General features: G+C 43.8%; 1 protein-coding gene across 1 annotated transcript; it reads left to right on the forward strand.

The window, feature by feature from the left end:
* Positions 1-1,030: 1,030 nt before the first annotated feature.
* On the forward strand, positions 1,031-17,015 carry PARD6B (par-6 family cell polarity regulator beta). The gene is made up of 3 exons (XM_029960441.1): positions 1,031-1,115; positions 5,683-5,905; positions 12,436-17,015. The coding sequence occupies exons 1-3, from the start codon at positions 1,050-1,052 to the stop codon at positions 13,263-13,265; spliced, it is 1,119 nt and encodes a 372-aa protein (XP_029816301.1). The 5' UTR covers positions 1,031-1,049; the 3' UTR covers positions 13,266-17,015.
* The last annotated feature ends 4,330 nt before the right edge of the window (positions 17,016-21,345 follow it).

Raw genomic sequence — 21,345 nt, forward strand, 5'->3', positions numbered from 1 at the left:
GTTGCCTAGGACAACCCCTCTGACATGTTACCAGATCCTGCCATCTTATTTGTGGCTAAAATGAAAACAAACTCCATGAACACCTTTATGGCCAGGACAGGCGTACAGCCACATCCGGAAACGAAGAGTTTAAACCTTCAGCCCCATCAAGACTTATTTTATGTAACTAACACTGGTGCAGTTTGTGTGTTAAACCCATAGGATCACAGAACCACTAGGGTTGGAAGGCACCTCCGGAGATCATCCCGTCCATCCCCAACCTCAGATGTCTGAGGGGTTTGGTGTGTTCGGGGCACCAGCCCAGGGTCTCCCGGCCCCGAGGCTGTGGAGCTTCCCAGGGCTGTGGGAGGACTGGGAGGTTCGGGATGGCGGCTCCTCTGGGTAAGGCGGGTGCGGGGCGGCGGCTCCTGAGGGCTGTGTGAGGGGTGCGGGATGGCGGCTCCTCAGGGCTGTGTGAGGGGTGCGGGATGGCGGCTCCTCAGGGCTGTGTGAGGGGTGCGGGATGGCGGCTCCTCAGGGCTGTGTGAGGGGTGCGGGATGGCGGCTCCCCAGGACTGGGACGTGCGGGATGGCGGCTCCTCAGGGCTGTGTGAGTGAGGGCGCAGGAGGCGAGAGGCCCCCGAAGAGAAGACGCGGAGCCAAGCCGCGCTCCAGCCCGTGCGCGCACAGCCACGGCCACCGCGGGCAAAGGTTGCCGGGGCACATCCCGCACCTGCTGCCGGGAGACAACGACGACAATTCCTCATTCTCCTCACTCCGCCGCCCCTCCGCCGCCTCCATCTTGCCGCGGCGGCAGGTGCGCGGCCCCGCCCCGCGCGCTCCCGCGGAGGCGGCGCAGGCGCGGCCCCGCCCCGCTCCCCGGCAGGTGCCGCCGCCGCGGCCCGCCCCGGCCGGCCGCGCTGAGGGCGGAGGCGGCGGAGCGGCGCGGCTCCGGCTCCCGCTCCTGGGGGGGGTCTCTCGGCTGGGCCGCGCCGCTGCCCGGCCTGTCCCGTCCCCGCAGCGCTGCGGCGAAGCCACGAGCGACAGGAGCGGAACCGACCGCGCGCGGCATGAACCGGGCACAGCGCGGCGCCGCGGGCAGCCGCGGCCTGGGCACCATGGAGGTGAAGAGCAAGGTGGGAGCCGCCGCCGCCTGAGGGCCGCGGGGAATGGGCCGGCCCTGCGGGGCCGTGGGGCCGCGGTGCGGCTGCGAGGGGCAGGGACAGGGGCAGGGGCAGGGGCAGGACAGCTGCTGACTCACCTGCCCGAGGCCGCCGGGCACGACCGGGGCGCTCACGGGCCCCCGCCCCGCCTGTCCCTGCGCCGGCCGAGCCCTCGGCCCGGGGCTGCAGAGCCGGGGAAGGCGCCGGTGTCGTTCATGGGGCGCGCTGTCCGCGGGGAGAAAATATAGAAGTGGTTTAACATAAAAGGTGCAGGTCGGGGGAGCTGGCCCTGAGTTCCTGCACAGGCTGAAAAACGTGTAGAGAAATAGGTGCTCGGGGAAAGTTTGGGATAACTGGGCCAAAAGAGGTATTTGGAGTCATAATTCATAAGCTCCAAAAGCCGCTCTCCGTCCGAATTACAATGAGTGCGTTTGTTTAATATTTGTTTAACTTGGTGACTGTTTCTGTGGTTCCCTTTTTTCGCTTAGTGATTATGCGTTTCTGGACCTTTTTTTTTGTGTGTGTGTCTGTGGGGTAGAGCATATTCTTCCAGCTTACATGAGAGGTAGAGGTAAGCCCTGGTGAACTTGTCCTAAAGTGGAGTTTGTTGCCTTTTAGAGGCAATCAGAGAGTCCTATGAGTGTTTTATGAGTGTATACCTGTGTGTCACAGAATATATCACCGGTGTCTTGTGGTCAGGGCTTTGCACAAATCTGTAAATTCTCCCATGTGTGTATCCACATCCATTCTATTTTTAGTTTTTCCTTTGCTGGTTGTGCAAAGTTTTGCTGAGAAAGCTTTGTTCTAAAAGAAAATAGTTAATTTTTTTTTTTGTTTGTTTTATATTCGAAATAATTTCTTGATGTGTCATTCTACTGTTAACAATTGTAGAACTGTTGGATGTGGAGTGTCAAGCTGTTAGTTAAATAAACGTTAAAACCTCCTTTTTCGTTTTCCCAGGCAAATTGTAAATGCACCCACGTGGGAATGTGTTCTCCACTGGTGGGAACATGGATCTCTTGGGGTTTTTTTATCTGGCGACCAGGCTGTGGTCTGTATTTTGTATCCTTCTTTCCTGCTAATCAGGTGTTACAGCAGCAGGGGAGGTGAAGCAGTCAGGGCTTGTGCTGTGTGGATTTGTAAGGATAACATTCCAGCGAGTGCTGGAACTTCAGGGAAATGTGTGGCTGGTCTCTGCAGCTTGAATGATGTTAACACTATAAAAAAAAAAGTCACCTTTTCATGTGGACAAAACCAGAAAGCACAGGAATATCTGGTAGCTCTGATTTCAAACACTAATAAAGCACAGCTGGTACTGTGGTTGGTGAAGCCTTTCATTTTGTTTATGCTTTATGAAGTTGAAAACAATCAGTGTGATATGCTTATAAACCCAAACCACTTTTTCCTCAGCCCAAAACTCTAGGATTTCTCCTTCCCCACTGTGTGTTTTCTTTGATTTAAAATACATCTGGGGAATCACCCATGTGATGTTCCTGGTGTTTGTACAGAGAAGTGTAGCTCTAATGAATAGGGACTGTCCCTTAAGTGCATGTTTTGGAGCAGGTTTCAAGGCATTCCTAGAACTACTTGTTGCTAATGCATTATTTAACAGCACCTCCATTTAATATCGCAGAGGAGTCAGCTTCCTTCTATGAAAATGAGCAATTCTACAGAGAAAGAAGAAAGGCCTGTGTGGGAGGGAGGTGGAGGGAACCCTTCCTGTGGAGTGGCCTGGGCTTCGAAGGCTGATCAGTGATGTACAGCTCTTTATTTAGATATTCCAAATCAATACTTGTGCCCATCTGACTGGGCTGGGCCAGCACAGCCCGGCTGTGGCCACAGTTACATGAGCACAATCCTTTTGTTAGTCTAGTTTATTCAGTTTGGGTAACTGCTCTGAACTTGCTCTGGGGATTCCCCTTAGCACTTGAATTCCAGTCAGCCCATTTTCTTGTCACAGAAAATAAAATTTTATACCCCCAAACTGGAGTTCCTGGTGATGGTATGGGAGCCTGAAAATAAACTTCTGGTTCTCTAGATGTAAAATTCAGGTTTGCCCTCCTCTCTTCCTTATGGCTTGGAATAATTGGGGGGTTTTTTTATCAGAGATGGTCACTGGAGCTTATGTTCTGTCAGTGCTGGAGACTGGCAGTCCAGCAGCTTTATGCTGTGTAACAGAGGACTTGAATAAAAGTGTCTCTCATAAGTGAGTCTTAAGTGAGAATCTCGGGTGACTTCCTGGTGTGCTGACACGGCTCTCCTGCCTTTTCCCGGGGGAGTCAGCAGGAGAACAGCACGTGTTTAAGAGCTCAGGTGGCAAGGAGCCTTCTCTGCTTAAGTTACTTTTCCAGTCTTTCATCTCCTCCAAAGTGTAAAGTGCAGGCCTATTTAATGGGATGGAGTTCAACATCTGATATGAAATGAAAACATTTCGAGGGGTTAAAATAAACCATGGAATTGCACAGTTTTAGTTTAGTCTTTCATCTGCTGTATGGTGGTATTGAGCACGTGGCAAACTGTGGAAATAAGAGCCCTATTATGAGTCTCTTGGTATTTACACCGACTTTGTATAAAATAACATGGAAAAAATAAAAGTCACGTTTGAAAATCTGGCCCTTCACTTGGCGCGATAAGATTTAAATTTACTCCAAATTGAGGGTGAAGTTGTTGGCTTTTTAAACTTTTATTACTGAATTATGTTTAAACTGTAGTCTTTGAAAGCCAAACGTTTACATTGCTGCCATGTGTGGACAGTTCCTGTGGTGTCCATGCTGAGAAAGGATTTGAGAGACAGGATAAAGTCTCTCAGTGATATCAAGATTGTGCCGCTCCTGACGTGATGAGAGTTCCTCCTGTGGGCTGGGCCTGGCTTTTTTTGTAGTAGGCAGGTATGAATCATCCCTTCTGCCTTATTGTTAGTTAATGGTACTGTAATTGGAGTATTTCTAGAGGAGGAATGTTCCCAGATAATTCCTTTATTTGAAAGTTTTGGAGGAAGGTGGGGGTGGTGAAGGTGTAGCTCGTTTTGAGTTAGCATGGTGTTAACATGCTAACAACGGGCTCGTTGTCTCCTTATTTCATTCCTTTGTTTGCATGTGAGAACTCCAAAGCTCGTATTCTCCAAAAGATTGTAATCAAATGTGAGGTGAAGGTTGGGCTGGAGGGTGGTAAGTGCACCTTCACATCTGCTGTGTGTAACACACACCTGAGTATGTGATACTGAGGCGTTTTGTTCCATGTGTTCTGCTCTTGCTAAAAAATTATTGAAAGTTTTTATTTTCACTGTAGGGCAGCAGTATAATTCACCAGAAAAAAAAAAGCCACCGAGTTTTTTTATTTATTAGCTTATTACCCTTTTAACTCATATACAAGCTGTTCTGGTTTTTGTAACCTGGCTGCTGCTATCTCTGAATTCCTTTCAGCATCTCTGGTATGTTGTGTGTGCCTGATACGGAGGGTTTGGAGTAATTTTTGTCCAGTACTCTGTTTGCTTTGCCCTTGCTGGGCAGAACACTAAGATTTTATTGGTTATGTGTGCTGAAATTAAATTTGTCTAGTCTACATCAAATGCTTATTCTTTTATTGGCACCCAGTTTAGTTTTATACCTGCCCCCACTGCAGCCTCGTGTTTTAATGAGTGTTTGCTTTACAGATGACTTAGGAGACTGAGCTTGAGTGGACTTGTGAGCTGGGTATGGGTTGAATGATTATATTGACTAAATGCAGATCCTACCCCTGGAAGTAATTAGTAATAAGTCAGTGATTAAGCTTTCGTTCATATTTTCTGAGTATTTTCATATACCATGGATAGAACCATGATTTAAAAGATCGTGCAATCAAAATTTGAGTCTTGATAATGGAAGTGAATCTTCTGAATGCTTTTAGGGGTAGTGGCTGGTTGCCTCTGTTCTCTCTCTCAAGAGCAGAATTGGCTTGAGCTCAGCTCACTAAAGCTTTGCTGCACGTGGTTTGTTCTTGGTAGTCTTCACGTCAGAGGCATTTTCATTTCTTGGCCAAACAATTGGGAGTCTGAAGGCTGTTCATTCTTGTGGAGGTGAACCGTGGCTGTGTCACAATCCATACACTCTGTTCTCAAGTGCACTCGTAGTTCTTTGAGAAAAATTCCAGGTATTCACATAGCACAGGAGGTTAATCACCGTCCTGTTTGAGTCACCACTTCGGTGCTGACTGTGAATTCTGGCGCTCAGTGAGAGCGGCTGTTTCAGCAGCATGTGAGAATCTGCATTATCCTTAAGTTTGTCACCTTAATGCTAATGAGCTCCCATTAAATGGAACAATGAGACAACCTTTGCCTGCTCAAAAGTCTGTGTTTTATCAAGTCCAAAAATAGTTACAACTTCGGGGAAAAAAAACCCCAAACAGTTGTTTTAACTGACTTTTCAATGCCATTTCAAAATAGTGGTTGTATTTCTAGTGCACTTTTAATTCCATAACTTTTCAGGTTTAACATTCAAATAGTTCTGTTGCTTGAGGGTGTTTGATTTCCATCTTAATGACGTTAAGATATATTTTGTTGTAGTTTGGAGCAGAATTTCGACGGTTTTCTCTGGAGAGGTCCAAGCCTGGAAAGTTTGAGGAATTCTATGGATTGTTGCAGCATGTGCACAAGATACCAAATGTTGATGTGCTGGTGGGATACACGGACATTCATGGGGACCTGCTGCCTATCAATAACGATGACAATTATCATAAAGCAGTTTCCACAGCCAATCCTCTCCTCAGGATTTTCATTCAGAGAAAAGGTAAGTGCAGTTGAAATATGTGAATCATCTGTTTATCCAGTTGTCCCACATGTCAGCAAACAGTGTGATGTATGGAGGAAAAAACCCTTTAGCCCTATTTCATCATGTTGAATTCCGTAGTAATTGTGGATCATGAAAGGTATTCACAACTTGTCTCTCTTGAAAGAACTTCCTCAGGCAACCTATTTATACTTTGTGCTTTTTTGCTAGTTCAGTTAAATTAAATCTCTGGCAAATGCTTCCTTCTGGTTTTATGCAGGCAAATGAAAATAAACTTTAAACCTCTAGGGCTTTCTGCTCTGTATGTAGGATACTTTTCACTTAAAATTCCAATCTTGATCAGATGAGAAAAGAGGCTGGAAAGGAATATTGGAAGTCTTATTACATGAAGTATTAAATTTAATACACAAGTATAAATTCAAGGCTCACATAGTAATATGCTACTCTTATCACACTTTCCTAATAAAACATTTTGAAGCTTTGAATTGACAAGCTTATTTCAGTTAGCAAACCTCAGATGTGAGTGCTGCTGGGTTGTTGGTCTGCCTTGAGAAGTAGCATGTCTGCTCTGGTTGTGTGTTCCTAATACCTGCATTTGTTCAGGAAGGGAAGTTGTATTTGTTCTTGTGATGTTCACTGTCTCTGGTTGTTGCTAAGACAGGCATCTTTCCCTTGGAAAATACTTGGGCATCAGAACCTTTTATCAACATTCCCACTCCAAAAAATGAACAACTCCAGCACAGCCTGACACTAACCCAATATTCACAACCAGTGTGGCTGCTTGGCAGCTGCTGTGCCCTGGCAAAATGGTTGGCTGGTTTGTGTTGATAGTATAATCTGGTGAGGGCTGAAATGCCAAAGGCATGAACCATTTGCTTTAATAGAACCTGGAGGTGGACAAGGTCTATGATTCCATTTAATCCCCTACAGTAGCCATATGACGAGAACGGATAAGCCACTTTGTCAGGCTGGGATTATTGAGTTTATATTTTAACACCATATGTTTTTAGATTGTCACTAGTGTTACCTGTCTAATGTTGCCTGTTCCTGTTACATTTTTAACACCTTATATCATCATTTAAAGCCTAGTGGATTAGTTGTTACTACTCTGGTACAAAGAGTTGGTAAGAGAACTGATACAATGCACAGAAGTAGAAATAAGATTAACCCACTATAGTTTATCAGAACAAGAACTGACTGGCAGGAAAAGCTGTGTGGAAAGTATCAGTTGTCATTGCCTTCCCTTGGACATGAGAGCCTTCTGGCTATGGAGTTTTAGGGAATAGGGAACCCAGGCTGGAATGTTAGTCCAGCACTTCCAGTGCTGTACTTTGTTGTGAGTTAATTGTGACCACGCTGATCATGTCTGATTAAATTGAGGCTTTGACTTCATTGGCATCTTTGCCATAGAGAGCAGATATTTGTTTGATGGAAAATAAAGAAGTAACTTGGTTCTGTGTTTTATATCTGATGATTTGCCTGTAACCAAAGCTGAATTGCTGGAGTTAGGGATGGGTTGTATTTTGGGCAGTGTGATTTAGCTGTGGTTAATTCATAGGATTGCAGGGAAGTTTATTGGCTGTACCTCTGAAATGGAAAATAAGTGAACAAATACCTGCTATTGGTGGAGCTGCTTTGATCTGTGCTGGTTTGGAACTATAATAAGTGACACAAGTTACTTTGCTCCCTACAAGGCTGCTTGTGGCTTTCATGCATTCTCTTAAATCAGTTGAAAAATTTCTGTGGGTTTTGTAGTGGAACTTCACCTTCTTTTGTGTTTTCAGCTATAGTAGTTGGGAATTTAAGACAAAAAGCCACTGTGAGGAAGAGAGGAAGTTTCTGCTGTCTTAAAATATGCAGAGTTTTTATTACACTGTCTTACCTGTTTAGAAACTACATTTAATGTGTGCAAAGCTAAGATAAGGTATGAGCAGACTGCAATAAAATCTAATGTAAATAGTATTAACTTCTTAGTACATTGCATTCAAGGAACACCTTAAGGGGCTGAAATGGAAGCAACAAGATGTTTGTGCATTTATTCATAAGTGACAGTTGTGATAATGTTGTTAAGCCACAGTAATCACTCTTTCCTCTTCAGTTGTGACTCCTCATTTCTGAAAGCTGTCAGTTTGTCCTAAGCATTGTTGTGCCTTGGTTAATGTGGTCCTGTACAAAATTACACCATTCCCCCTAGACTCCTCTAACTGTACTTCACTAAATTCCTTTAAAATACTTCAAACTCCTCCTGTGCTAAATCCAAACTGGGGCTTGATGTGGCACAAGTGGAGATTGGCTGTCAGCTTGTGGAAGGCAGTTCCTGGCTGGAATTTCGTTCTGCAGTTTAACAGATTAACAGGTACTGTTGACATCTGGTATTTAAAGGTTAAACTGATGTATTGTGATTAAATCCAGATGTATGGGAGTCACTCTGTCTGTGAGAAAAACCCGACTGAAGAGACAAAGGGGGGAACACAGACTGAAGGACAGTTTGATGTGGGGAACTTTGCATTGTAAATACAAGTATAATAGAGATAACAGAAGATGTATTTCATTATAATATCCTTAAAAGTAACTTGCAGGATATTAAATTAAATATACCACTCCTGCAAGTTCTGCATGTATGTGGCTGTATTTAGTGAAAAGTACATTCTTTGGTTAATCCATTTGTACCTCTTTTCACCAAGAAGCTTTATTTTGGTGAGAAGTAAGAGCAGTTGGCTTTTTTAAACAGCTCTTTATGGACTATCCTAGTTATTCTGAGACCTCTTCCTAAAAACACAGGTTAGTTTCCTAAAACCATGTTTTGTGTATCTTGTGACTAGGAAAAGATTTGTTGGGGCTTATTTAAAAAGTGCAAAATTGCATCTATATTCAAATGTGCTAACTGTTTGGGGGCTTTGAAAGTTGAATTCTTGGGGGGTAACTCTACATTGCTTTGCAAATAGATCAGGAAAATATTTTAAAAATCTGTCTTCAGCAATGTTAAATTGAAAACAGATTTGGCACTCGTGGGCTTTTGTTTTCAGCTTCACTGAGTGAGTCTGTACAGATTGGTGCCACCTTGAGCTTGAAACTGCTGGGGAAAATCATCCCTGCACTGTGTGGCCGTTCTTCTTAACGCTATCTGGAGTTTACACCTTGTCCTTTGGCTTTAGGCCAAAATATTTTCTGCCACAGCTTTAAACTGATTAGTGAGGTGCCAGAACAAAGATGCCTTTGTACTTGAGAGTATTGCTTTAGAAAATTTGTTTAGCAGTGGAAGGGAGGTTAACCAGAGTGTGCTGTTTGGCTGAGATTTGGACAGATGGGTTTTTATCAACCTTTTGCTGCTTTTATCCCCACAAACTCTGTAACTGTATATCTGAAGGTTCATGCTAGTTTTGAATTATTAGACAGCTAAGAGCAGTTATAATGCAAAAAACTTACCCTCTGGTGCTTCAGAGTTTCTTAAATGTTTTGACATCTGGCTTACAATTTTAGGATGCTTTTATTTCAGCAATGTGTCCTGTAACTTAAAGTTTCTAAAAACAAAAAAAACCCCAACTCTGTTAAGATTTCTGATTGTATATTTGTCTTTTGAAAGAGACTTAAATTTCCTATCTCTTCTAAGAAATATTTTTCTGATCTTCATTTTTGGGTTAAAAGCATTTTTAAATCTGTTATTTTGCATGTTTACTTAATATTTCTTTCAAAGCCAGTCCTTTTGCTACTGATCTTTGTGTTCCTCTAACTATGGAAAATCTTGAGTTGGACAGAATCTTAAGCCTTACAAGGTGTTGTGGAAGCCAGGCTGGGTGGTGGCTTTTGTGAAGGAAGTTGGGAACCATTCTAGATCTAACTTGGGTAAAGAGCACAGACTGTCTTTAATCACTTGCAGGACACGGTTTGGATGTAATAAATGTGTGTATGTTTGTATATCCAGTCCATGCCAGACTGGGGTGGGAGTGACCTGCCATGAAGGTGAGGAAGCCCTTAGAGCCACTGTGGCAAGCTGGGAATGTTGATGTGATACACATTTGATAGGACAGAACAGGTAAAATACCAGATCCTGTCTGATTCTCTTGAGTTTGTGCCCTTTAAGGAGAAACCCCCATAAACTCAATATCTGTGCAATGCACATGGGGGAGTCCATGACCTAAAAAATAACCTTAGCACTCATTATTGTTCTTAAATCTAATATTCAAGTCACCACTGTCTACTGTTTGTCTAAAACCATCTATATTATCACTTTCTTGCTGTTGTTGTGTTACTTTGTATTTAGCAGTAGAAGATATTTAAAGCCAGACCAGTCTGGGATCTGATTTCACAATTGTCCTTACCAAGTTGTTTTGTAAACAATTGTAACTCTAAAAAAAAAAAAACCAAACCAAACAAACAAAAGACTATTGCAACTCATTGAATTGCAAAAATCCTTCCAGTGAAACACCAGATGTCTAACTGGAAACTGGTTGGATGGGTTGTCAGGAGAGATAAGGGCAAAACTTCTCACACTTTCTTCTTTAATCATAAATTTTAAGCCCACAACAAAGGAATTGCTCTGTGTTACCTGAAAAGGCAGCACAGTGGAGTTCAGCAATGGAATAATGGGGTTTAAACAGCTGATCTTCAGTCAGTCAGATATCCCAAGGGGCATTTTACAGAGAAAATGGTAAGTTTGCACTTTTGGAGGTGTTTTACTCTTCAGACATAGTCCACCTGTTTTATGCTTTGGTTTGGGAGGTTGGATTGGTTTTTAATGAACCAACAAGTCAGTTATACTGAACACTCTTAGGAATCTGAAGAACAGGTTTTAGGCTATTTCTAAAGCCTCCCTGTTTGATGTTGAGATCTAATGTTATTTTATTTTAACCTTAAATTACAAAGTAACTGAGATTGTCACAGAAGCCACTCCAGAGTATGGTAGGGCTGTATTGAATCAGGTGCCTTCAGCAATAATTCCTGTTTGTCAGTTAAATTGTTTAACAGCTTTACCTGTGAACATCAATGCAAAAGATGCTCTGTCTTTAGCAAACAGCTAAACAACAACTTTGCCTCCCTTACTGTGTGATTAGTTTTTTTAAACAAAAAAAAAGAGTAAATGAGGCCATCAGGACACATTTTTCTAAACCATGTTGGTGAGCTGTTGTGTACACACAAGGTAGGTTTATAGTAAGTCCCTTTGGGACTTTCTGTGTGGGCTAATTTAAATTTGTTTCTTCTTCTCTTGCCCTTTTTCTTTTAGAATACCAAGTCCAAGGCTGCCTGAGCAGAGCAGTCAAAGGGCTGTTCTTGTTTTCAGGGAGGAGTTAGTGTTCCATGCTGGAGTAGTGGTAAACTGTTGCTCCAGAAATACTTTCTCTGTTCTATTTTGCCTAAAGCATCTGAAGAGTCCAAATATAACTGATATATGTCTGTGTATCTCAGCTTCCAAAAGAAGTGTCTTTGACTTACCCAGCTCTCCCTTTGCACTGATTCCTCAGCAGTTGACAGCTCCTCTGAAATGCCACACCAGGGCAGCTTGCCATGGTTATTCCAATTCACAGATTGAAATGTATAGCCATTCTTTTGCTTTCTTGGCTCTACCAATGGCATCTTAATGTGATAATACAAAGAATCCCAACTTCTCTGAGTCCCAGAGCTCTGCTTGACTATTTTTTTTATCCACTTCAGAAAAAAAAAAAATCTATGCAATTTTGCAAAAGTACAAGTTTAAGTCCAAGGAAATTCAGATCTTGATTGTATTTAGGTTCATTCTTTTTGGAGAACTATAGTGTATTAAAAGGAAAAATGGAACCTTTGGTAACTAGGCATTTCAGAAATCAGAACGTGTGTTCTGTTCCCTCAGTAGTTGTATGATTAACGTGTTTTCTTTTTGGAAGTTCTAAGCCATTTGCATATTTTGTATCCAATTGTGGCAGTTACAGCATTGCCTGCATGAACAGTTTGGCCTCAAGTGTTTGTGTGCAAGGTCTCTTTGTTTCTCTCCACAGCCATTTTACCTACATGGCGTGGGGGCAGGGGAGAGTGCAGAGTGGAATAAGCTTTCTGGAGTTTGAATCCAGGTCACTTGGCTGGCTCCCAGCAGCTAGGCAATAATAGGCACACTGGCTGCTTTCCCTTTTTCATTCTTCCTTTTCCAATGATCTGAAACCTGAGCAGAGAAAACTAGCAAGTGGAATTACTCTGAATAAAATTAAAATGTTTCTAGGAATGTGCTCACTCTTTCCATTCTGCCCTTTCTCTCAAGCAGCTGTGGTTTTTTGTGTCTGCCGCTGCTAACTTGCTGTAATTTTTTTGTGTACCCTCTTTCCTTTGGTAGAAGAAACCCAAAAGTATTACAAACTTTGAATCTCATAACATTAAAACTTTTGTTTTGCGAGTAAAGAGAAATGTTTCTACTGCAGTAAAGCAGAAACCTTCTAGATGAGGTGTTTTACTCAGCCAGCCTCTCCCACGGTAGCAGTGTGCTCTGAGCCCCAGCTGAAGGATCTAACCCCTTGTGCTCTCTCTAAGCCCTTGTGCTCTCTCTAACCCCCTGTGCTCTCTTGCAGAAGATGCAGACTACAGTGCCTTTGGGACAGACACCATGACCAGGAAGAAGAACGTCTTGTCCAATGTGCTCCGGCCGGACAACCACAAGAAGAAGCCCCACATTGTCATTAGCATGCCCCAGGACTTCAGGCCAGTGTCCTCCATCATAGACGTGGATATCCTCCCCGAAACCCACCGCAGGGTGCGGCTCTACAAGTACGGCACCGACAAACCCCTGGGCTTCTACATCCGAGACGGCTCGAGCGTCAGGGTGACCCCGCACGGCTTAGAGAAAGTGCCAGGGATTTTCATATCCAGGCTTGTCCCTGGAGGGCTGGCTCAGAGCACAGGCTTACTGGCTGTCAATGATGAGGTGCTGGAGGTGAATGGCATAGAGGTGTCGGGCAAAAGCCTCGATCAAGTTACAGACATGATGATTGCAAACAGCCGCAACCTGATCATCACGGTCAGACCCGCCAACCAGAGGAACAATGTCGTCAGGAACAGTCGGACTTCGGGCAGCTCCAGCCAGTCCACTGAGTCCAGCCTTCCAAGCAGCACACCAAATATTCTGGGAAACCTCTTGCAAGGAGAAGAGGAGAGCGATGAAGAGGACATTATTATCGAAGATAGTGGGGAGCCACAGCAGATCCCAAAAGCTGCTCCTACCAGCGAAAGCATAGAATCATTGTCACAAATTGAACTCCTTCACGAGTCCACACAAAATGGATTCCTGCCTTCCAGTGAGATGAACTCCAATCACTCAGCAGGCAGCAGTAGCATGGAATATGACGTACCAGATCCTGGGCGTAAGTCGTTGGAAGAAGATGGGACTATAATAACACTATGAAATTCCATTGGTGTACTTTGTATTAAGTAAGGATGCCATACATGTTTTAATTGGGCTTAATATGTAATACATTTGATACCTCTCCATCTACCAAGCACTGCAGTTAGATTAAGAGGAGGGAAAAAAGTAAATACAAGAAATTCAAAATGATGTAAGTTAACTAACTTCGTTAATTCTGCACTTCAGTGTAAATAATTCACAAAGCTGGAAGATAATTGATAAATGGCTGAAATCGGATGAGGAAAATTTAAATTGAAAATGAAGGATAGCTAAGAGATGCCTGTGAGCTTTCTTTTAAAGGTACTTGATTTTTTTATTATTAATGTCGAATACTACTGGTTCTATAGAAGTAAACTTAATTATGTGTGAGGCTGACTATCTAATGTCCTGTGGTTTCACGTTCATGTGAAGTGCTGCTTACGTGTGATGGAGCTGCTTTAGCCACCTCACTCCTGCCCTGGGCTGCAGAGCTGCTTGTGGCGCTCTGCAGGAGGAAGCTGGAAGATAAAGTGGAGGTGGGTGGGAAGAGCTGGAGGTGGCTGGGCTGTTCCCTGGCTGACACAGGGAGCACAGTTGTTTGGAGCTGGGGGCTTGGAGGGTGACTGTTCCTTTGTAGGTGAATGTGCAACCACAGGCTCGTTAGTCATGCACCTTTCCTGGTTCTAATGGCCAGGCAAGCTTACTTTTAATGACTCTGATTTTGAAATTCAAATGTGAAAAGTCTTAACACTAGTGCATCAAAGACGTGTTCTCATTGTAGTTTGCAATATTTTACAGACATCGTTGGATTTAGTTGCTAATCCCCATAAATTACAAAGAAATCAAATGTAAGCTTAATGCTATGGAAATAGCATAACATAATCTCTGTTAAAATTGCAGTCCTAGTGGAAGCTGTAAGGGTTTCTACTGGCAAAGGTTTGTTGTAGTGAGTCTGGATAACGTAAAAAGTGACTTTCTTCAAACCTGAACAAGTTAGAACAGCTTAAGTTAAATCCCTGGATTAAAAAAAGTCTTAAATCAGAAGGAGGCTTTACTACAACTTGTTTGAGCCATGTGATATGAACTTACCCATTATAATGAACTGAACTGTAAATGCAGATCTTTGTGTGCCCCTGGCTGGGTGTTTGGGATATTCCAGAGCTGCTCTGTGCAGCAACACTGACAAGTCCTGATGCTGTGAGCACATAGGTGTGTGTGCAACCAGCTGCACTCACTGGCTTTCTTGCAGGGGAGGATTCTAGCCTTGTTTTTCCCTTTCCCCTTTTTGTACCTCCTGCTTTACCGCTTTGGCACTCAGTTCCCAACCTGACTCTTCTCTGGGAACATAAGTTGTGTCAGGAAAGTGAGATGGGAAGTGACAGGATTGGGCAGGAGGATGGCTGGAGCTTGTCCCCAGGGATCCCATAGGCTCTAAGTAGGAAGTACCAGTTCTGTCTGTGGTTCTGTGCTCACCAGAGCCAGGAGTCAGGTGCCTGGGAGCATGTTCTACCCTCTGGGAAGACAGAATGAGTGGGAAGGGACACTAACCCCTTTCTTTTTTCCCCTCAGTCTATCTTGAGGAAACATCTACCTCTGGTAACTTTACTAACAGGAGACTAACTGTAAGTTTAATGTTAAGGCATCTGTAAAGGTCTTCATAGACTATCAGAGGCTAAAGCTGTATTTGTTTAAGGTTTTTGTGACGATGCAAACACTGCTGCAGGAGCCCCTGCTGTTTGGTGTTTAAAAATGCACATTTGAAATGGGTATCTTGTGAGCAGGGGTGTTCTCAAACCTTGCCAAGAGAGGTATCCATGGCCTTTAGGATTTATGGAGAGTAGGCACAGCAGGCACTGGTGCTCTGCAAATACAGGTGAGGGTGCTCTGGCCTCACACTTATTTATGGTTTCTTCAGTGTGTATAAGGAGAGGCCCTGGAACCTTTTACAAGAGCAAGAACTTTGAAGTGTTTCACTTATTTTGCTAATAGTTATTAAAAATGAAGTAACTACACCCAGTTAGTGTGAAATGAGGAAAAGAAATACTCATTCTGCAACAAGTAGACTTTACCTGTACGTGTTTTCTCTCAGTGCTGCTTTACACTTCCTTTCTTTAAGGAAGATTGTTTACTTTAAAATATCTTTTTTTTTTCCTTTATCAAAAGACTTTCCTTCCTGTATGAAATCACCAGTGGAGGGTGAGGCTCATTATTCTGCTAGTTTGCACTTCTGTGCCTTTGGTTTACTTGAATGTATTGTGAATAATCAAAGGAATAAAGGCACTTGGATGGGAAGACATGAGGTCCACAGGTACAGAGAATGAACTGGTAGTGCACTTAATGCAGGTGTAATGCTTTCATTCCATGGAAATCCCTTCTGGAGCTGATGTCCAGGAGTGTTTTGCAGCTTGGATCATGGCTTGGGCTGAGTCTGGGAATGCCCAGCTGGCAAGGGAACTGCTCAGCTCCCAGCCTGAGTCTGGTGTGTCAGCCAGGCTGTGCTTGGAGCAGGGGTGTGAATAGTTGGAATATACATGCCAGTATTAAGGACTTGTAGAAATTTAACTGGGGTCCTACTCTAAACTGCATGAGAGTTCATCCTTAGGACCTTTCCTGCAAACTGATTCATCTAAACGTGAGGTAATATTCTTTTTGACATATATCATGTTCTGTTTTACAGACATTTGGTAACATGTAGTAAAATGAAGCATTTGGGACTTGATAAAAACATTAAAGAATAAACCTAAAAATGCTTTTTTTTTTCAAGTGTGTATTTACAGCTACAATGACAGACTGCACAGCATGTAATTGCTTAATGCTGCAGTTACCACAAAGTTCCTAAAGTTCTTCCATATCTTACTAATGCATACACTGTTAATTACAAAAGATTTTTAAATTGCTACTTCAGGATGATCAACAGTTGATTATGAGTGGCTAAACTTAATTTTATATATAAATGATACTGGGGTTCACTATAAGGTTTTTTAAAATATGCTGATATTGTTAGCCTTTCATTCACTACCTCCTAAATTTTTAACATCTTTACTGTTTTCTCCCTGGAAGACAATACTTAAAGGCTTGACTGTTTTATGTAGATTTTATCTTTAGCTAAAAAAAAAAAGAGGAGAAAATCTAGAGGTGATGGTGAGGATGCTGCGCATGATTGACAATATTACGCTGCTATTGATGTAATCTTTGTGTATTGACTATCCTGTGTATGTAAATTGTATTTTCAATCCAGATTTTATAAATTAATTTATAAGTATCCCAATTATTTCAGAATGGAATGAAAAACTACAATTCCTTTGACTAGTGTTATATGTTGTACATACACAGTGGGGGGACAAGTCATTCCTCCCTTGCAATGGGAGATCTAAGTGCACCTTAATAGGAAGAACAAATTCTTAATAGAATTAAGATGCATTTACTTTGAAGTTCTGCTGTGGTACTGGAGAAGTCAAGCCTAACTGTGAATCATATTTTTTTTTTTCCACACCTGAGTTAAATTTAGGACAATGTTCTCACAAGCTGTCTTTAACATGTGTATTTTTGTGAATATTATGTATTTTCTAATTAAATTTTACTTGCAATGTGATTTTTACATGAATGAACTTGTTTAAAATGTCAAATATCAGTATTTTTCTTACAACTTTAATGTATAATGTACATTGGTATCTCACTGAATGAAGATTGATTTTACAAAATCAAGCTAGATGTAGTTGTATATTAGTCTTATATTTTTACAGACTGAAATAAACGGATATAGAAATAAAATGTTTTTTTTTCTCAATTACTTTGTCAGATAAATAAAAATGGGGAAGAATGTATCCTCTTTTTCTCAAGTTCCACGTTTTCCTCCTGGGCAGCTCAGCGGGCTGTGTTCTCCTGCCAGTCTTCACCCCGTGCTTCCTGTGCCTTCCCTGGGGCAGAGCTCTGCACGTGGGAGGTCACAGGGCTTCCAGACACTTGTCCTTGGTCCTCTTGACTAATCTGTGCTGTGCTTGTTCCTGCAGTAGCTGCAAATGGTGACTCCTGCAACAAGTGCCTGCCTGAGCACTGCTCCTCCAGAGTCTGGGTCCTGAGGCCTGGGAGGTGGTTCCTCACCCTCCCTCACCTGTGCCAGGTGCTGCTGGGGATGTGGAGTTGTCACTGCCACTGTAAGTATTGGACAAACTGTCTGTTTTAACTCACCCATTTTACTTGCAGATGTTTTCTCCCATCTCTTTTGCCTTTGCAGCCCCTGTAAACATTTACCAAGTGACCAGAGACTCGAGCTGTGTTCAGCCCTTTGTGTGTGGCTTTTGTTTTTGCTGCTCTGAGGCCAAGCACAGGACTCCTGTTCTGCACCTCCCTCTGTGTCTGCAGGCCTGTTTCACTTGTGTGGGCCAGTGCTTTTCATCCTTGCTGATGTAGCCTTTGGGAGGGGACAGAAGGGCTGAGAACACCATTGCAGTGTCTCAGTGTGCTGCTGAAAGAACCCAGGCTGCTCCTCTGGCCACTTGGGCCTCGGTGTCTTGGAGCTGGAAGACTTTTCTTGACTCTGCATGGACACTTTGAAGGAATGCTGGGGTGCTGTGGTGTGCCCCTGGGGTGCTGTGGTGTGCCCCTGTGGGCTCTGCAAATGCACCCTCTCCAGCATTCCTTGGCTCAGGACACAGGCTCTGGGGTCACTACTGAGGCAGCTCATGCTCTTTGCAGCAGGAGCACAGGCCACTTAGCTGGAACATAAGTATCCATTAAGGTTTTGATGTCTTCCTGGAGGTTCTGTGTAGGGGAGAATTTGTCCTAGGTATAATCTACTAGGAATCAAGGGGATGGGTTATTGCAGGAGCTGTGTCCTCAGGAATGCCTGGATCTGTGAGGATAGAGGGAGCTTGACAGGTCTGGCTCTGCAGAGGAGGCACAGTCCAGGAGCTGGGCTGGGACACTTCCAGGGGCTGAGACTGAAGTACCCACTCAGGCAGGGCAGCAATGCCAGTTCTAGAAATCACTAATACCTACAGGTAGTTTTCTTAAACCAAGGAACTAATTTAAAGGAAGACTAACTTTCCCTACTGCTGCCTCCTGGAGGAAGGAATGCAGCTGTTAACTGCCATAACATCCAACCCTTAAACACCAGCAGTATTTAACTTCTCTCAAGGTGACAAGCTCTTAACAAGGTGTTAGGACTTGAGTTACTTTATGAAATTGAAAATTCATGTATGGTTACAGATAAAAAGACATCCCTGGATTTTCGTGAGTAACAAAGTGAAAATCCTCCTCTCCTTGGTACACCAGGAGAAAGATTTAGACTAGTACTAAATACACCTTTGAAGGTTTTTATCTTAAAACTAGCAGTGACATTCTAGTTTCAGACTTGCCAGAATTACTTCTGACAAACACACATCTTTTGCAACACAAGTATCAGTGCTCAGATACTGGGATTGTAGTTGCATGTGGTAGTTGAAGAATAATCAGCTTTAAGGTAGCTTCATAAATGGCTTCCAATGCTAACATGAGGAAAAACGTATTGGGCAGTTAGAATATTGTTCTTGGATGCTGTAGAAGTATGCAAGAAATGGTATGGCTGGTTCTTGGAGAGGCAAGATTGTAGCCAAGATATAAGAATTCAGACTCCTCGTGCAGCTACGATGATCACTTGTGTACTTTGCCACTCAAATAGGAGATAATTTTGTCTCTGAGGACTACATGTTGTGTGCTTGATTTTAAAAGTGCTTTAGAGCTATGAAGCACAAAGCAATTGAAGAAGTGCTGTGCTATTGAACCAGCAGTTTTTAGGGTTCAGAAGTGTTGCTAATAAGATATCATATCCTGTCCTTCCAGATAACATTCCTTTCCACTTGAACTACTGTTTAATTACCTGGTAGTATAAGGAAATACTTCGCATTTCATCGGTGTGAAAGGCTGGTTTCAGGCTCTGTGATGCTATGTTTAAGAACGTCTAGAAGAGCATATTTGTTGCCTCCACTTTGGGTGCACAAGATTCTTGTCTTCTGTGGTGCAGTGGCTTCTCCAGAATGCTTTCATGTGAGCACCCGCAACGCCCAGTTACTGATAATGGCTTTTTTTGTAATCACATCCTAATAGCTTAAATCCACTAATAACCTTGTTACTGAGCCTGCCTCTCATACTCTTTCTGTCCTGTGCTGTAAAACTGGAGAAGTAGGTACTTTTTTGCGAACTCATGAACAAATGAGCTAAAACTTAAAGCAAAAAAACTACTTGCAAAAGACAATTTAGGTGTTTTTATTAAACATTGAAATGCTATTAACTATCTTTCAAATATGCTTCAGGTGGTTAGTAAATGGATCTCTAGACTGTAGAAAGGCAGAAGGAAAGGAAGAAGGGAATGCAGAAGGAAGAGAAAGGGAAAAGGATGGAGGGAAGGGATAAGGGCAGGATCTTGTTGTGACCCAAGCAGTGTGTCAGTTCTTCTCTGCATAATCTAGAGCTGAACGTCTCTGACCTCACGTCCTTTCAATACTCACCAGCAGGGATGGAGAAATTCCGAGCACCTTAAAGCTGCATTTTCCTCTGCAGCCTTTCACGTCCTGGTGACTGAGACTGGACGCAGAGCCCGCCCCGCTCTGCCGTGAGCCGGGCCCGGGACCAGCCGGGACCAGGGGGTGCTGCGGCCGGAGGAGCCCCCGGAGCCCCGGGCGGGGGCTGAGGAGCTCGGCGGAGCTGCCCGAGCCCCCGGGGAGGAGGTGGGTGCCCGGACCGGTCCGTCAGCGGGCACCAAGAGGCTGCAGCTGCGGCCGGGGAAGGCCGGGATCCGGCGGGGCTGTACGGGTCCCTGCAGTCCCCTGCCCGGCCTGGTCCCCACTGGTCCGCGCGCCCCGCCGGGCACCGACCCCCCCGACTCGCCGCAAGCCGCGGAGGCTCCCGAGCCCCTCCCCGAACCCTGCGGTGGCGCGCAGGAGCCGTCCGCCGTGCCCGGCGGGTCCGTGGGCAGCGCGGGGTGCTGATGTTCCCTCGGGACGAGCAGGGACAGGTCTGCAGGACCCCCGCGTCTGGGATGCGGTGCTCGGTAAAGCTGAGCTGCAGAGTAAGAATTTCCATGCTTTTGTTTTTTAGGGTTTTTTCGTGGTTTTGGTTGGTGTTTTTTTTTTCTTAATTACTCTGGCTGGTGCTTGTTATTTGGTTTGTGGAAGCCAAGCCTGCCGGTGTGTGTGAGTGAGGGCGGGCTCTGAGCGCCGCTGTGACTGAGCGGAACAATGCTGGGTTTGAGGGTCCGAGGAGTGGCCAATTCCCCGAGTGAGTCCATGCTGGGACAGCGGGGTCTTGCACTGTCACAGTCCCGGTAATGGACAGGGGACACTTCAGATCCCTGAAGGCAAGAGGGAGGGTTTGAAGTTGCCCTTTTCAGGCTGAGATGCTCTCCCACCCCAAAAGAAGAGAGGAAGGCTCCAAAACCTGAAGTGGGGAGCACTAGGGAGTGTTCCCCTTTCTGACTTGTAGAAAGCTCTTATCCCACCTCTTTGGGCAGATTAAAGTTTTCCCTTGTTAAGATAAAAGATACTTCTAAACCAGCTTTTCAAGCAGTTTCCCTTGCCCCCTTCCTTCATTTTGACAGTAAAATGTTGTTGTGATTTATTTTTGTTGCCAAGAAAAAGAAAGGGAAACTTGTTCAGTTTCACCATTGAGAGAAATTTTTTCCCCGTGCCTTCCCCAAAACCATCTCTCCATCAGTTCCTTCTTTATATGTGGTTGTCAGTGATTTGCAAGAAGTCAGACCGCTTACATCCAAAGCTTAGGATCTGTGTTTTGGTTTTGTGTTCAGCATTTCCAAGGTGATGACACAACTTAATCCAGGATACCCCATCATTTTCATATGGTTAAACCACTGACAGCTTCTGTCTTACTTGTGGGTTAGGATCTACTTTATTAGTCATGTACACATCCATAGTGGGCCACACACAAGTCTTGTTAATGCTGTTAACATTTACAAAAATGAATTTTCAAGCTTGATTAAGATGGGGTTTGAATTAGTTAGTAGGGAATAAGCTTCATTTAAGTATTACTTCATGTCAGCTGGAGTCTATTGATTCATCAAGTGCCACTCATACTGGAGTTAAATAAGAAATAAAGAAGACATAAACAA

Source organism: Manacus vitellinus, unplaced genomic scaffold, assembly GCF_001715985.3.
Source record: "Manacus vitellinus isolate BGI_N305 unplaced genomic scaffold, ASM171598v3 scaffold_26_pilon, whole genome shotgun sequence".
NCBI classification, from domain to species: domain Eukaryota; kingdom Metazoa; phylum Chordata; class Aves; order Passeriformes; family Pipridae; genus Manacus; species Manacus vitellinus.